General features: G+C 35.0%; 1 protein-coding gene across 2 annotated transcripts in view; it reads left to right on the top strand.

Moving 5' to 3' along the window:
• Positions 1 to 17,104, top strand: part of FHIT (fragile histidine triad diadenosine triphosphatase) — a 564,423-nt gene that overhangs the window by 156,825 nt on the left and 390,494 nt on the right. For both annotated transcript variants that reach the window (XM_084293015.1, XM_084293014.1), the window contains exon 3: positions 4,722 to 4,843. In XM_084293015.1, the coding sequence (XP_084149141.1) occupies positions 4,744 to 4,843 (100 nt within the window). In that variant the 5' untranslated portion in view covers positions 4,722 to 4,743. The remainder of the gene's footprint in view (positions 1 to 4,721; positions 4,844 to 17,104) is intronic.

Below are 17,104 nucleotides of genomic sequence, written 5' to 3'. Positions count from 1 at the left end.
TTTATAATAATTTCTGGCTTTTTCAGGACAGAAATAGCAATGGGATGCTATATTTTGTCTGTCAGAGACGGTCTTTTTTCGTTGTTTTATTTTAATTAGAGGCCTTTTTCTGAAATTGGAAGAATTCAAAATATCTAGTTAAATCTTGTACAAGGGCAAGAGTGGAGGATGCTGAGACATAGCCCCTGTAGGAAGAAAGGGATAGTAGAAAAAATCAGTAATTTTAGAATATTTTTTGTTAGTGTTTTTAAGTTCTCTTTGATCAAAGTGGCAAATCCTCACTATTAGGAACAAGAAAATTCATTGCTATGTGCTTGGGTTAAATAAGTAATAGTCTGAACTGTGTGGATTTCATCTTCACAAAGTAGCAGCAATGGGAGGGAATAATTTAAAAAATGGTAAAGCACGACAAGAGAGGAGATAGCATGCAGGGCAGTTCTTCATAGTACGACATTCATTGAATGTGATGAATTCAGATGTCTAAGTAGAAATATCTCTCTCTGCACAATAACACCTTTTAGAGGGAAAAAATCCAAATATACATTAAGTATATAATTGTGGGGGATAAAGGGCAGTTTAGGAAATGCCATATCTGAAGTTAGCCACAAGCATCATTAACTGTAGATGATATGCATCATTTAACCACTCTGTGTTACACAAGTTGTCTTATCTTGGAGATTTAAAAAAAAAAAAGAAAGTAAAACAAAAACAAAAAAATGTTGTTTTTTTATAAAACAAACAAACAACAACTACTTATGCCATTTTGCTGTGTTTTAACATAGAAACTGAGTAGCGGAATAAGGATTGTCAAAATTAACGAACAGGTGACCTTAATACAGTAATATGGTAAACTTTAAATTAAAAATACTTCTCTCCTTGTTTCTGAAATATTCCTAATCATTAGAACAGAGAGATAATTGTATTATAATTGGCTTTTTTCAATATACACATTTTAAGTGAGCAGCCCGTTTTGCATTATCTTATGTTCTGTCCTCACAAGAAAATTTGTAGTTTCTCTAGAACACTACTAATGCAACTGTTCAGCACAAGTCCTGAGCTTTGTTCCCAGCAGGTGGTGACCTCAACACCTCCTAGCTAAGGACAATTAAATGTACGATAAAATAAAAGGGTGTTACGGAGTACCAGCACTGCCTCAAGTAAACATCCAGGTGGGAGGTCTGTAAAGGCAGGAAGAATTAGTGCAATCTCTCCTTATGGGCACTAGAGGGAAAGTCATTTCCAAAGGTATTCTAGACTATTGGTCTGTGGTGATGACACATGACAAGTATACACTTATTTCGTGTATTTGAAGCCAACATTTTTACAGCATCCACTATTCAAGGCTAGGTTGGATTGGACCTCAAGAAAACTGATCTAGAGAATTGTATCATGGCAGGTTGTTTGAAGTAGATGATCTTTAAAGCTCCCTTCTAACTCAAACCATTCTATGATCTAAAAATATAAAGCACAAAACTAAACCCTCAGCACCCCAAACCAAGTACATTGGGAGAATTGACACCTAAGTTTAGATTTCTTCTCAAAATTACATTAAATGTATGAGTAGCATTTCTAGAGGCTGGGTAAATATGACTGTTCTTGATATTTTACAAAACTGGTAATATATGAAAATATGTCAGTATATCTCAACATTTTTCTTAATTTTAGCACTCTTACTTTTAAGGGTATAATGTAGAGTGCCAATGTGAGGGTTTGTTTTGTTTGTGTTTTTGTTTGTTTGTTTGTTTGTTTGTTTCTTCCCCTCTAGTAGAGGATATACAGATTTGAGATCTGTTGTGACTGTAAAATTAGTCCACTTGTTATATTAGCCTTTAACACTATACTCCCACCTACAACTACAGGAGCACAGCTTGAAGGAAATTTAATTAGGAAAATGAGGGAGATGAAGAAGGCAATGTAATATATACGCGCAATATGAAGAAGAGTAAATACACTTTTTATCTGAATAGTCAGAATAGAAACTGTGTTAAACTGAGATGAAATTTTCTTTTATTAGAAATGGATTTCTTTCATTTTTTAACATTACTACCTAATTGCCCTCCTTATTACTGGGATTAAAAAGACTACTATCATTAAAGAAGAAACATCTTTCACAAATTATATTTAGATTATGGTTTTAGCTGGCAATGACCTTCTCATTATGTGAAAAATGGAAATCCCCAGGGGAACAGACTTAGTGAGGTGATTCCTATCAGCTGGGAAGCCCTGTGCACACACTATTTGCATCTCATGACCTGCATGCATACACCTGTACTGTATCAATTTCTGCTTGTTTACAGGTCATTCAAGCAATAAGCAGGTAGAATTCGGATGACTGAGAACCTGCTCTGCTGGTAGCAGTTTCCTGCCTCACTGCACTCTGGAATATTCCAGCCTTGCTGCAGTGTGCTGCTACATAGCCATGAGTTTTTCAGTTACAACCGTTACTCATTTTCCTAATGTATTTTTTAGCATTTATATTGGTGCTAAGCATAGATGATAACGCTTTACAGAAAAAACACAAAGGATCACTAGGACAGAAAACAGCTTAAGTAATATTTAATAGATAATTGTTTAAGAAAAAAAAAAAAACACAACATAATCTCCTTTCATAATTAGAGAGGAGAATACTGGGGTCTGCAGTGTTTCATAGTGCAACCAATACAACCATCGCACATTTGAAACACATGCGTTAGTTATTTAGTCTGAATTGAGAGAAAGAAATACACTATTCAGGCATATTATTATATAGTAAGCAAATACGAAAGCATTTGATACATTAATTTTATGCATGGAATTTCAAAATGTTCTAATGATTATTTCAGTTCTAGATTCTGGGTCAGACCAATTGTGCTGTAACCTGATTTTTCAGACTCTTGCTTAGGGAGGTGTGAGGCCAGTGTTTTTATTGCACTCACTCTTCCTGGATGCACGCAGTAGGTATATTAAGACCATGTGGCACGGTTGATCTAAATTTCCCAGGCTGCGGTTACTGTGCGTGGATCCATTTAGAATTTTCAGAAAATGAATTTTTTTATTGCTTTTAAAGAATTTAAAATATTCATTAAGATTAGAAAAAGAGCAGTGGTGATCCAAACTCTATGCCAAATAGTGCTGCGTATGTTTATTTTGGCAAATATGTTGAGTGTATTTATGCAGGTTGTCAGCTCAGCTGACAAAATCTTTTTTGAGTATCTCTCCAAAAATAAAGAAGAATATATGATTAAAAAAATATATATTTATATATATATAAAAATATATATATATTTAAAAAATATATATTTTTATATATATATATAAATATATATAATATATATTTATATATAAAGGATTCCATGCTGCAGCCATGGAGGAGACCACAGTGGAGCAGGTGGACCTGCACTGATGGAGGCTGTGGCCTGTGGAGGGCCAGTGCCAGAGCAGGCACCCAGCCAGACCTGTAGCCTGTGGAGAGGAACCCACACAGGAGCAGGTGACCTGGCAGGAGCTGCTGCCCATGGGAGACCCAGGTTGGAGCAGTTTGCTCCTGATGGATGGACTCCATGGTACAGAGCCATGTGGGAGCAGTTCTTGAAGAGCTGCTGCCTGTTGGAAGCCCAAGCAGGATCAATCAGTTCAAGGAGGATGGCATCCCGTTGGAGGGACCCCACGGCACAGGGGATGAGAGTGACCAAGAAGGAGTAGTGGAAGTGTTTGCTTGAACAGATAGACGGAGTGAGATGCTAAGTTACAAAAAAATGTTTAGATTAAGAACCATGTGAAAATGGAATCCATGCCAAGGACTTGAAATGTAGGTATCCAGGCGTTTGAGTATTACTAAACACCGTAGGCTTGCAAGAAAAAAACTGCATCAAAAGACCCCATTAGACTCTAATAGTGTCTTTTCCTCCGTCAAAGTAACTTATAAAACTGAATTTTCTGATGAGTCACTTGGTTCAAGTAAGGTAATACTATTGTAATGCTTTTGATGTGTCTGAAATACTGTGTCACATGAAATTTTTCATAACTTCATATTTTACTCTGCAGCATCTTGGATATTTCTGATTGAATTAAATACGTTAAATAATTTAGGGCTTAAAGACCTAAAATAGATACTGTTAGGATTGTGCCTTAGTTATTTAAGCAGGATTTTCATTGTCTCCAAAAGACAAGAAAATTTTAGTGAATGAAAGTGGGAATCTTTGGTTCTATGTTTAAGAGAAAACATTGCATACAGCTATTGATCTTCACATCAGTTGCTCAAATTGGAAAGCACGGACAGAAAATGACCAACTAATTTGTTTTTCTTAGTTAACTGGTATTTCTTCAGTTGAGGTATTTAGTGGACAGGTTGATTTAGAAAATGTAGTTTCTTTATTTTGGAAGCCTCTATGTGCATTAATTCACAAAGGGCACGTGAAATATTATTTGTGCTTTTCTAAGCACGTATGACTCAAAATGTGTATAATACACAACGAATGAAAACGGGAGGAAGAAATTAACTCTCTGTCCCAAGTTTTGTAGCCCAACCAAGATGATTGGTTTTAGAAATCAATGTAAAAATCACGCTTTGGAAAGAAGTCACCCCTTCACATCAGTGATATTTTTGGAAAGGTTGGTGATACCTTGGTAAGTCCAGGAGGCACTTTCTTTCAGAAGCAACCCAGACAACTTGGCTAACTTATTCCTATTGCTCAGAAAAACAAAGTCAGTCTCATAATTATCTTAACTGTTGTCTCTTTCAGAACCCAGAGATTAACATTTATCATGCTGAGATTCGGGCAGCACATCATCAAGCCCTCCGTGGTCTTCCTGAAGACTGAGCTCTCCTTTGCTCTTGTGAACCGCAAGCCGGTGGTCCCAGGCCGTATCCTTTTGAGCAGTGCCTTGGCCATGGGTGCCTGTGTTCTGTGGAGAAGCTGAGGAAGGTTGGCATGCTCTGAAGGCCAGGTAGGATGTTGCGCGGATTTATTCTGAAACCAGGCGGTGGAACGTAATACGCTTGATTGGTGTTGCAGAACTGCCGAAAAGGGTTGCTTAGCAACTGTGACCTTACAGGTGAATTTCTATTGACCTTTTCACCACAGAAGATGTATAAACAACAGGTGCTACTAAAAGCATTTTAAAGTGTATCTGAGAGGATACTGTTTAAATTTCGTATTATGCTAAATAACACATACTGCTTCCCTTTTAATAACGTCACTTATTTTTAGATGTGGTAACTTCTTTATGGAGGATTTGCAACTTCTTGTAGCTAAATGTACACAATTTGTCAAATGGCAGCAGAATGCTCTATGAAGACTATTATTTTTTGGGGGGGAACAGATTGCTTTGATTAATTTAGGTAGGAATGGATTAAATAAGCCATCTGTATAGCAAACACACTTTCTGAGGAAAAATGAATCCCCATGTTGTAAGCAAAACTTAGTTTTTAGAAGTTTTAAGGGAACTTGATTGTGCAAGATGCTAAATGCATCTATTCAGTTTATTTTATAATGTTGTGTATTATTTCATAGTTAGAACTCTGGTGCTACGTAACTTGTGCTGATTTCAGTGACTGGAGGTTGAACTTTTCAGAAATATTCAAGACTGATCATTTCCACAGAGGTTTATGGTAAAATTTTAGTAAGAACTGTTAAGAAATGGCTGAATGCATGTTGGGGGGAAAAAAAGTCTGGAGTTCATTGAAAGCTTTTCTGTACTTTTCTTTTGTTTCTCATAATTTAATATATACTTTTAAATTTAGTAGCTTTTAATATAATTTTATATCTATAAAAGTATTTTATTCCTCTGAAATTTTGAATAAAAGCCATCTGTATCTCTCTTCTCATTACTTCTGTATATTATAACTGTTCAATGTGGAACTTCTTGGTGTACCTGTTTTGAATGTTTCTATTCATTCCAGAAATCAGATCATTTGGTTATAAATGTATGACAAATATGCACAGACTTAATAGAAACTAAGTATGTTACCATCAATATGTTTCAATGAATTAAACTAATTATTTTTCTCCAGTAAAAGTTTCTAAGCTATCTGATGTAAATTGACATGGCTTACAGAGCCGTCATGCTTTTAGGCAAAAAATGGCAAAATATGTTCAAAGATATCTAAAGACACTATCCCATTAGTCATTGTGAGTTGAGGAGCTTGTAAATTCTTGACCAGTATGTAGGTTTATGCATTGTGGAGGTAAATAAGTAAATTAGAGTAAAAGAGAGTAAATAAAATGTTTTCTGTACTGTATGTGGAAGTTTTTAAAACAATAGTTCTATTGTTATAGTTGTATGCAATAGTTATATTTTATTGTTATATTGCTATTATATATGTATAGTTATATACAATAGTTACATTGTATGTACATAGTTCTAAAACAAGAGTTCAATTCTGTTGGTTAGTTAAGTGAACAATGGCATCTGTTATTAAACAATGAAGAGGTATTTCAGATGAAAGAGTTGTTTTAAAGTTTTGTTAGCATCTAGAAGTGACAGTTTAAGGATCCTATAAAACTTAATTATTACAAGTTTCTTTCCTTCTTAAATAATTAAAGATTATAAACTCTAGTTGCATAGTTATTGCTGACTGTTTGGCAGATACATTTATTTGCTCAGGTTTAGCTTTGTTATCCATGTAATGAGTATTGCAGCATATTTTATAGTGTCACATTGTTTTAATAGCTCATGTGTTGTAATATATAATATAGTCTTTGTTTCTCTGTTGAATAAATGTTCAGATAATAAAACTCCAACACTTTCCCTCTCTCATTACACTAAGAAAAAAAAATTAGAAAAGATCTTAATGCAAAGGCTGGAACACAGTATGTAAAATAGAGCAATTTGCAGTTGTAAGCTTTTAAAATGTCTGTATAATGCAGCATTTGTCTCAAGACCTGGCAGTAACAAGTGTATTTTCTTTGTTTTATTGCAATAATTTTATCTGCCTTGTCTTTGGCACACTTATGACATTCCTTTTTTTTTTTTTATTATTTTTTTCTTTTTTTTTCCTGTAGAAAATAAAATATTAATGCACGTGAATTAGAGAGACAAAGGAAATCAGTTTGAAAGCCAGCTCACTCCAGGTGGTGGCTTTAATTAACTTGTAAGGTTGAAATTCCATCTTGAAACAGAACATAGGATTGGAGTTGTGAATTTGTTGTAATAGTTTTAAAATACAGTTGTGCTCTGAGAAATTTCAGTAAAAACAGTCTCATGGAAATCGCTGTTTTGTGATTTGAGCAATCCTAAAGCATGTTTACTCAGTTAACACATTAAAAGTTTTGTTTATTTCTATCTGTTGGTCCTGTGAATTCAGCTTGACACTTGAAAGTCAAACTGTGCTTGTAGTAACCAAGAGTAGGAATAGCAAGAACATAGTATTCCTGGCAAGGGAAAAGCTGTCCTGTTCCTGGAGAGAATGCCTTATCTGACTCAGCATTAGACTTCTGTCTAATGGGTGATGAACTTTTTTGCAATTGGAACCCCTTGAGGGAAGATGTAGTGGTTATTGCAAATTGTGGAATAAGAAATAGCTGGTACCTTAGTACGGAGCAGGTGGTATGTGACATTGAACTGGAATCTCTGCTGTCCAAGCAAAAACGTGCTCATTTGGTTGACACTAGTAACAAACTCATTCACTTCTTTTGGCGTAACCAAACCGAGATGGAGAGCTATGCACGGCCAGTGTACAGAATTAGTGTTTGCCTTCCACTCCCCACCCAGGGGGCTCAAGAGATCTTGATTAGTGACATATTGTTTTAGGGGGTGCTTTTTCCCCCGTTTTGTACAGAAATGTTGTGATGCTGTTTCAGCAATCCCTGTGGATTCTTATAGAGACAAGAGTCTAGAAGGGAGTACTGTGTGCAGTGAAAATCTTAGAAGTTAGTTTGGGAGCAGGGAGGAGGTGAGCCACACACTGTACATTTCCCAGCAAGCTTACACAGGTACAAATACCATGTTTCATGAAAAGTGGAGTCCCTGTTTCCTGTAAGTGCTGGTAACTTGCTGCTCTGTGAAGAGAGATTGTGAAAGTAGTCTGTTGCTGTCTTGAAAAACTACTAATTGTATTAGAGAAGGTAGCTATTCACTAGCTGCAATACTGCAAGGGGTGTTGATACTGGATGCAGCCCTTCCTTCGCTCAGAATGCACAAGGCAAGAAGTGAATCAGCTCTAGTAGCTATGTTTCTGCTTGTCTTCTCAAATCATTTCATTCGTAGTCTTGCTCCTTCCATAGTTCACAGCAGAACTGTAGTGTGTTTTTAAGAAAATCCATCTGCTCCTTGACGTGGACTTCTTGCTCTTTAATATGGCTACAAATACTTTGTGAATGACCTACCATTTTATTGATGTTTTCCTAGCCATATGGCATGGCTTTACATGGTTTTGCTCACATCTTCAATAAATATGAACTGTGTTTTTTATCACTTTCTCACTGTATTGTGCAGGATGCTTGCTTTCATCTGGTGTTAAACATGAAAAATGAATTTGAACATTAGTAGAATCCATTTGGGAACTAGAAGTTTTTTTTGTAAATAAAATTATTCATTTGTTATGTCCTACTTTTTTTTTCTTTTTTTTCTTTTTTTTTTTTTTTCTTTTCCAGCAGACAAGATATTGATCTTTGGATTTCTGTTCAGGATGCCATAAGGAGAACTAGCACAACAGGAACACAGCAACATTTGTAAATTGATTGAATGCAATACGTAATGACAGAGACAAACATCAGATCTATGGCAGTACTATATTATACAAAGCATTTTTCAACAGTTTATTGAATTGGTTATTAAAAGAAAAAAAAAACACAACATGCTTTCCATCCGGGAATGATGAGCTGAGGGCTATCAGGACTAAGCAATTTTATAGTAATTCATGGTAGACAGTGCAGCACTTCCAATAAGCACACATGTATGCACATATAATAAATTAGAATAAATCCTTTACAAAAAAAAAAAAAAAATCATCCAGGATTGATTACAAAAAGGGCATTCAACTTAAAAAAAAAAAATATATATATATATAAATAAATAAATAAATAATAAAAAAAATCAAGCAAAGAAAAAAACAACAAACCGTTCAGCTGTTATATATTAAGTGTTGCCGGACTATTTGGTGTTACTATATTCCATAGAGATCTGCTGTCTTCCACCACAAAGTATTCCGATTATAGGGAAATTGCGTATGTATAAGAACCAACATATTTTTTCTGTCAATTTCACCACTATATGAAGTTAGTGGTCATTCTTTGTTGCTGAGGCATTGCATTGTGCTGTTTTGTGAGTGACCGTGACTTGTTCCTTTCTTATAGAGTAGAGAAAACGTTTGTTGGACCAGATGTTCCTTCAAAGATTTGATAACAGCCTAAGCTGCAGTGTAATTGTTCTGGATCTGTTGCATGGGGGGGATGCAATCTAGGTCATCCAATATAAGAATAGCACGTGGTTTGCTGTACAATGTACCTATCTGTGAGCTCTCAAGTATTATCAGAATTGTTGCATTACTTGAGACTGACATAGTCTTTATTGTGACAAAATATTTGCAGTTAAATCATTTTAATTAGCGTGGTGTGTTAAAATAATTAAAAGTAATTAATTTAGTTACAGTCCTGATAGATTTTTCCATTGAAGATTGGACATTGGTTCTGGAAAGACAAGTTCTCTCACAAGTTTGGTTGAAAAAAAAGGTGTTTAGCATGAATATAAACTTTTAATCCTTCCTAAAGTTACAGAGCTGCTGTTTATTGTCATTTAGTTAGCTCGTACATTGAACATATATCACATCGGTATTTATGTTACATAATTATGAACTTTATGTATTTAAGCCCAAACAAGTGTTAATATTTGCCATAAAATGAGGCTTTAGAAAATAAAAATCAGTTATTGCAGAATGTAAATAATTTCATTTACATATTGAGATAATATACACTGCGCTGTTACAACTACACATGATACATATCCAGCCCTGTGGGAAAGTATTCTTTAGCGCTGGTTGCTGGAGCTTCATATACATTACTTTTGTTATTAGTTTGCATTAGCGCAATGTTAAGGAGCAGTTGTGAAGCGGTGCCACAGTGTGTCAGTTGCCTTTCAAGCAAAGAGCTAAAAATAGCTGTTTTCTGTGAAGACTTTGTTACCTAAGTAGGGCATTGGGGGTAGCAATGAAATCACATAAAGACAGAAAATGTTGCTTGGTGCAATGAGGACTGAACTTCTTACTTGAATTTCTCAAAAAAAATTCTCAAAAAATTTTCTCAAAATTTCTTAGAAAAGAAGAGAGCACGAGGAACAGGGATGCAGTAGCTTTACTGGTGTAGAAAGAACTATCAGTGTGAGAATGGATATGTGATGAATATGATGTGAAAATGTGAGGGAAATAGTATATTTCTTCAGCAGGAATGCAGAATAGATTGAGACTTTCTATATTTTCAGTGTCTGATAATTTCTTTTTGAGATCCCAGGCTGAAGCTGTTCAGCATCAGTACAAAATGACTGTTTTTTTTTCTCTGTCAAATCCCAGATAAAGCTGTTCCATGACTCTTCCTTATATATGAGCAGCCTTGATCCCTTAAGTAGGACTTACTAATGCTGTAATGTTTGCATGCACACATGAGTAGGAAAAACAATTCCTATCCTTAGTATTTTTTTTTTAGTATAGTATGAACTACCTTGCACAGAAGGTAAGAAGTGAGAGTGCACCCCTAGCTGCAGCAAACCAGTAGGTCAGCTTCATTGTATTCTTGAACTACCGTCTGGGAAAAAAATGTACAGCTCAGACAGCCCGAAGAATGACTGCTCAGCTCTGTGTATGCAAACCACTTGAATTTAGTGGTGATAGAGAGGCCAGTTAATTATCTCAGGGCTGGAGTCATTTTGTTTGCAGTCTACAAACAAAGCAATAGTGTTTGACTCGCATTAGGAAATGCTTCTTCAGAAGATAATAGATTCAGGGTTGTATGCACAAAAGCTTGTCTGTCAGTCTGTCTGTCTCTTTGTATTTTTGATTGTTTATTTTTCAATATGTAACTGTATCGTTTGGTCTAATAAAAACACTTTCTCTCCCTTCAAATCTTGCCTCACTTGAAAGGTGCTCATTGTTGAAGGAGACATACTTCATGATAAGGATTTATCTATTCTGTTTGCATGGTTAAGGTAGCATTAATATGATGGTGTTGATGAATATCCCATTCTAAATGCTTTGTGCCAGCATTTCAGGAAGAAAGAAAAACTGAAAGTAATGAAATCAAACATATTTTGCTAATTTGCAAATGGAGTAAGTTACTAACTAAATTACTCATTTATGTACATTCAGCAGAATAATGATAAGAATTTCTCAGGATGTAGCACAACCTACTTCGGAAGAATTATTAACAAAGCTGTTTTAAGGCCACATCTGGGAGCAGCAGTAGCTCCCAAGGTAGAACCTAGTGCTTCATATAAAATCCATCTTACCAAATGCCATAGAGGGATTGGCAGTCTCTTATTAGTGATGTGTTCAACTGACCTTCAAATCTCACTATATAAAATGTGATCTATCTCAGGAAAAAAAAAATATATATAAAAAAGGGAAAGAAAAAAATATGTGTCATAATAGGTTGGATCTGTGTAATTAAATTTCTTGGCTACATTGGTAACATGTGCTGATATCCAACTAAAATAGTACCATTCTCATCTAATCTCTTATTTACCTGTTCATTATCATTGTTGTTTGAAACTCATAAATGAACTAAAAACAAAACAATAACAAAAACAAACCCACCACCACATTATGCATGAACCTACTTTATGTATTTCAGTGGCACCCACTATATAGTTTTGAAGGTGTTTTATTAATGTATGTCCTCTAAAAGTGGACTTGTTTGTCCTTATAAGCTCCAGATACATGCAGAAGAATTTCTGAAGCATAGCCCACGAGTCCTCACCATTGTGGTACCTGTTATGCATACTTACACTATGCCAGTAAAGTAAAGAACAGTATGAAAAGTCTGTTCTTGTCATCATGAAAAAATGTAAAAATTCTTAGATCAGTTGGCTGCTGGTTGCTATGGAAGGTCACATTTCATAGTTGCTACCGAGTGTCTTCCCCATGTTATGATTTTTTTTTCATTTTTACATAATTTTTAAGAGCCAATTTTATATGAAGGCATGTATTTTTGAGGGTTGAAAGTATTTAATTGAATTCACATTCATATGTAAAACTATTTAACTTTTTGGTTAGTTACAGCCCCACATTTTCTCTTTAACATCATTCACAATTTGCAGAGCATGTTAAGATTTTCACATCAATTTGTATCTGTAGATGTACTATGAGACTCCTGTCATGGGGATAGCAGAGATCACATGGAAAAAAAAAGTTTACCCACTCCTGTTTTAGTATAGCAAGAAACCAGGCTCAATGTTCATTAAGAAAAGCCTCCTTCTAAGGAGCTGTAAGATGTCAAGTTTAAAAGAGAAGCAAAGCTTTACAAAATGAAGTATAATTAAGAGGTAGAAAAGTTTTATATGAAAAATGGCAGGGAAACTGATGTTGGATTCAGAAAATATATTTTTTGAGTATTTCCTTTGAGTTTTAACCCATAATTGGCATTCCTGTTGTTGAAGAAGCTGCGAAGTTCTGTTCACAGATAATGAATACTTTTAGTCCAGCAGTTATTTTCTAGTCTAGTAGAGAGCAAATTTGTAATTGGAGTGGTTATTGAACAAACCTGTAATTTTATACTTTTTATCACATCAGTAAACCCAAACAAATTCAACAGCCATAAATGGACAATAGATAACAAACACAAAAGGTTAGTGTGCTGTCATTGCAATTTTGTCACTACAGAAACTTGTGTCCCTCTATCAATAGCAGATATCCATGTTCTTTACATTTGGGTACCAATTACCAGAAACTTTATAAAAGAAAGGAATAAGAGATTTATTTTTTTTTCCTCATCACATAGCTGGACTTGAATTCAACTTTTTTTATTTTTATTTTTATTTATTTATTTTTTTAAAGTAGTTTCTGAATAATGAAGGTGATGACAGTTAGAAAAACGTTCCTGTTGCAGTTTGTGCACATCTAGCACCTTTAGCCCTCAACGTAGCCATGAGAATGTGATATGCAGGACACACACAGTTAACTGAGTCTGGGCAAGGTATTGCATGGCTTGCTCTTGTGGTGGAATAGAATTAAAAGAGATGATTGGAATACATGGTTATTCATAATAGATGTCACACAATTACCATATGTAATGCAATACGTGCAAAATCTCCATTTGCAATGAAAATAGATTTGCTGGAAAGTCAATTGAAAATTTCATTTATTCCTTATTGTTTCTAGCGTATTGGAATATTTTGTGCTATTCAGTGTGATACAACACTCAGTGTTTTCCTTGAGTACATCTTTTTGATGATCTTTTTGAGAGGCATCTGACATGAATTTCCTGTTGCAACTCCGAAGAGGAGATCTAGTGATACATGCTAAACTGTCATCCCTTTTCTGCTCATTTTTTGCTGTGAAATATTCTTTGATGGATCATAATTACAATCTAAAGTAGATAGTTCATAAAATCACTAGTAATAATCTTTTACATATACTTAAGGACCTCCAACAGTGAGGAAGGGGAAAAAAAGGCATGCCATGTAGATGAAAAATAGTCAGGAATATTCTCTAAACAGGCAGAAATGAAGGAGTAGTGCTTTGTGGTGTATGATCTGAGTACTTTCTCCAGGGCAAAAGGAGTAATAAAAAATGCCATAGCCTAATCTCTTTGGACTACCTGGTGTAGATGTCAGTCCTTTGAGGGTAAATCCTTACTGTATCCTGATTCCTTTAGAGGCAATTCAAGGAATACAGTTTACAAAATGAGTATTTTGAGCACAGTTGCTTTACTGTAAAGCAGTACTGTGCTTCTGGATACCTGTGCAAAATAAATGACTTTTGAGATGCAAGGAAGGCCCCAGCTCTATTGGGCTTCAGCGCCGTCTGGCACCTGTTGTTTCTTGGGTAGGACAAAGTCCTTTCCTCCCTTTCTTCTATTGTGCCACCCCTGTAGCACAGTTAACTCCTGCCCAGCGGTGTGCTTTCCCCCACTGCCTGCTCTGGAAGGCAGCACAGATGGTCTCTCCTGCTCTACTGTGTGCCCAAAACTGCTCAGGAGTGCTGCTTTGTTAGTTTAGGAAATGCTTTCTTCTGTTGGTTTGAACTGGCAGGTGAGACTATCAAAACAGTGATTCCAAATGGCCCTATAATTGCTTCACAGAGCTTCAGCTGCAGGTCAAGCACCTTCTCTGAGCAAGATAATTGGGTGAATTATGTTTTAATAAGTTGTACAAAGTTTGGTATGAACATAACACGCAATGGAGGCTTTGCTATAACATGAGGTTACAGTAGAAAATTGAGTGCCCGATTCATTGATATGGATGTATTTCACTCTCTCACTCATACAATATCTATGTTTCTAAAGTTGCACAAATATGTAGTCTGCTATTTGCCTGCTAATGTATTTTTTTATCATTATTATTTTATATGTATTTTGCTGTTTCTTGTAACCTGCTGACTTCTAATGGGTTTCTGATCAAAACATAAACCTTAGCACTCTCCAAGTTAGCTAGCTAGAGCAGATGTTCATATAATGCAATAGAAGTTGAAAATTCCCCTATTGATAGTCTTCATTTTAACAACATACTGCATTCAGAGGAGTGACCTCTACAGAAACTACCGAAAAGTAGTTAATTTTTTATCAATACTCATTTTATCTCACTTTTTTTTTTTTTTTTTTAAATATAATTATATGTTTTGGCATGGTTGTGGTTATCAGGACATCTTTGAATTTCAAGGTTTCAGTTCAGGATTTGCTATCTTCACCTGTTAATAATTGAAAGTGCATTGATATGACATTGCTGTTTAAATCATAAAAAATAAAATTGTGTGTAACAAGTTCGAATTTAAATAGATGAATTTGAAAATACTACTTTTTTATGCAGTCTGGTCTGATGGCCTCAACATAGATGAATACAAGGTTTTGCTTTGATGTGCAAGTAAAGATGTAACTATAAATGTAGTTTTACAAATGTGTCATTGTATGGTTCTGTATTTCTTTTTCTGTTGCTCCCAGGTAAAATCTGCCTGGTTGCAAGGAAAGAAGATACCACAGAATCATAGGACAGCTTGGGCTGGAGGGGGTCTGGAAAGTCTCCTAGTTTCAGCCCCTTGCCATGGGCAAGGATGCCACCCATTAGATCAGGTTGCCCTGATATGTTTTATGGCATGTTACATATTTATATTATGCCATAGAAATTAATGTTGCCAGAATTCATTCACTGCAGTTTAGTCACTGAAAGCATACGTTTCAGCAATTCTTTCTTAGACTCAGTTTTGTTAATGATGATTTGGTCCAAACAGAACCTTCCTTATTTGACACGTAGGTCCCTTTACTACATTCATGCTCCCAAGATAGTTGAGAAAATGCATTGTCAGGATATAGTTCTTTTGCAGAACTATAACACTTTATTTATTTATTTATTTATTTATTTATTTATTTATTTATTTATTTATTTTAGGGTGGGAGTGTGAGGGTAGAGTTTAAGTACTTCATGTAGTGCCTTGAAGAAGCTTTAAGAGCTCAAAATTTAGTGAGACTTGCGATAACATTGCACGAATATAAAAGAAGTTGCCAGAGTGTAAGGTTTTGCCAGAGAAAGTTGAACAATGATTCAGTCATACCTGCCTATATGGAAACACAGTTTCCAGGAATAAAAATATTAGACTAACAAAGATTTTAATAAGAGCAGTAGCTGTAAATTTGAAGCTGAAGATGCATGAATTCTAAGCAAAATGTTTGGTGGTGGTGGTGATGGAGTGGTGTTTTTGTTGTTGTTTGTTCATTTATTTTTTCATATTGAGAGCAACTTAGTGAATGAAACAAATTTCTAGGAGCATTTGTCATTATTTGGTACCTTGAAATCAAGACTGGACTTCTCTTTAAGGTGTGTAGGAAATTACTGTCTTGATGGAGGAGTGATAATGATGGTATCTGTTGGTTTGCATGGAGGAAATCAGAATAGTTGATCTCCTTTTCTTTCACTGTCTGAATAAGGACTGTCAGTGGGACAACAATGAGCTGTGACATTTTTTGCTTTTCTTAAGTCTGCAAAATGAAATCTTATCATCTTTAGAAGGAAGATTGATACAAAAAGGAAGGAATAAATGTACATTAGGAAGTAAGGTCAAGATAATTGCATAACCTTTCAAAACAGAGGGAGGGGGGTCTTATTTTCAAAGGGAATGTCATTAAACTTTGAAAATAGTAATGGAGTATTTTATACAAAGGAGCATCATTGATCTACGATTTGTTATTCCTTCAAAGAGCTTGAAAGGGAACATAAAGTCACCCCACTGCTAAGCATCTATTAATAGCTAATTCAGAATTTGTTAAAATGCTGTTTAACTTAGGTATTGTTGATTGATTGATTTCTTTAAGTCTAAACATTTAATGTCTGTGAATTGCATTCAATATATTGTAAAACTGAATTATTTTGAACTGCTCCTGAAAAATGCTGATGTTTTAAGATTTTCATTTTGTCTGTTCATGAGGATTTAGCAGGATACCTCTGCTAACCGCTTCCTAACTGGAGAATGTTCGGGTTCATGGACTGTCATTGATACTGAAAGCAGTCTAACACTTTCTAACCAGAGCCAAAAGCTGTGTGTTTCAGTGTTCTATTGAAATTATTAGCATAAGTCCCCCTTAGCGCAAATAAAAGACAAAATGAAAACAAACAAACAAACAAAAACCACTTTGAAATAAGATTAATATGTTTGTCAAATGATTCTCCTTAAAAAATTTTGGTGGGAGACTTCAGATATGGCTGCTTCTGCTGAGCTGCTAAAGAACTAGAGTACTTACAGAAGGCTTGACTGATTTTTTTTTTCTCTCCCTTTGGTTATTTTGAATGCATATAAAACATGGATTTGCTATTCTTAGTTAGCAGGAAGGCTTAAAAACCAAAAAAAACAACAACAAAAAAATACCTAATTAGTATCTAGTCATGCGGAAGGATGCTAATGGCATCTATGCTCAATTAATGTTTCTCTACTATGACACTATCAATATTAAGGAAATAACTTGTACTTTCTTTGTCTTTAAAACAACAACAA

The sequence above is a fragment of the Netta rufina genome (assembly GCF_964035555.1).
Source record: "Netta rufina genome assembly, chromosome: 10".
Lineage (NCBI taxonomy): Eukaryota > Metazoa > Chordata > Aves > Anseriformes > Anatidae > Netta > Netta rufina.
This window is presented reverse-complemented; position numbering and strand designations above follow the sequence as displayed.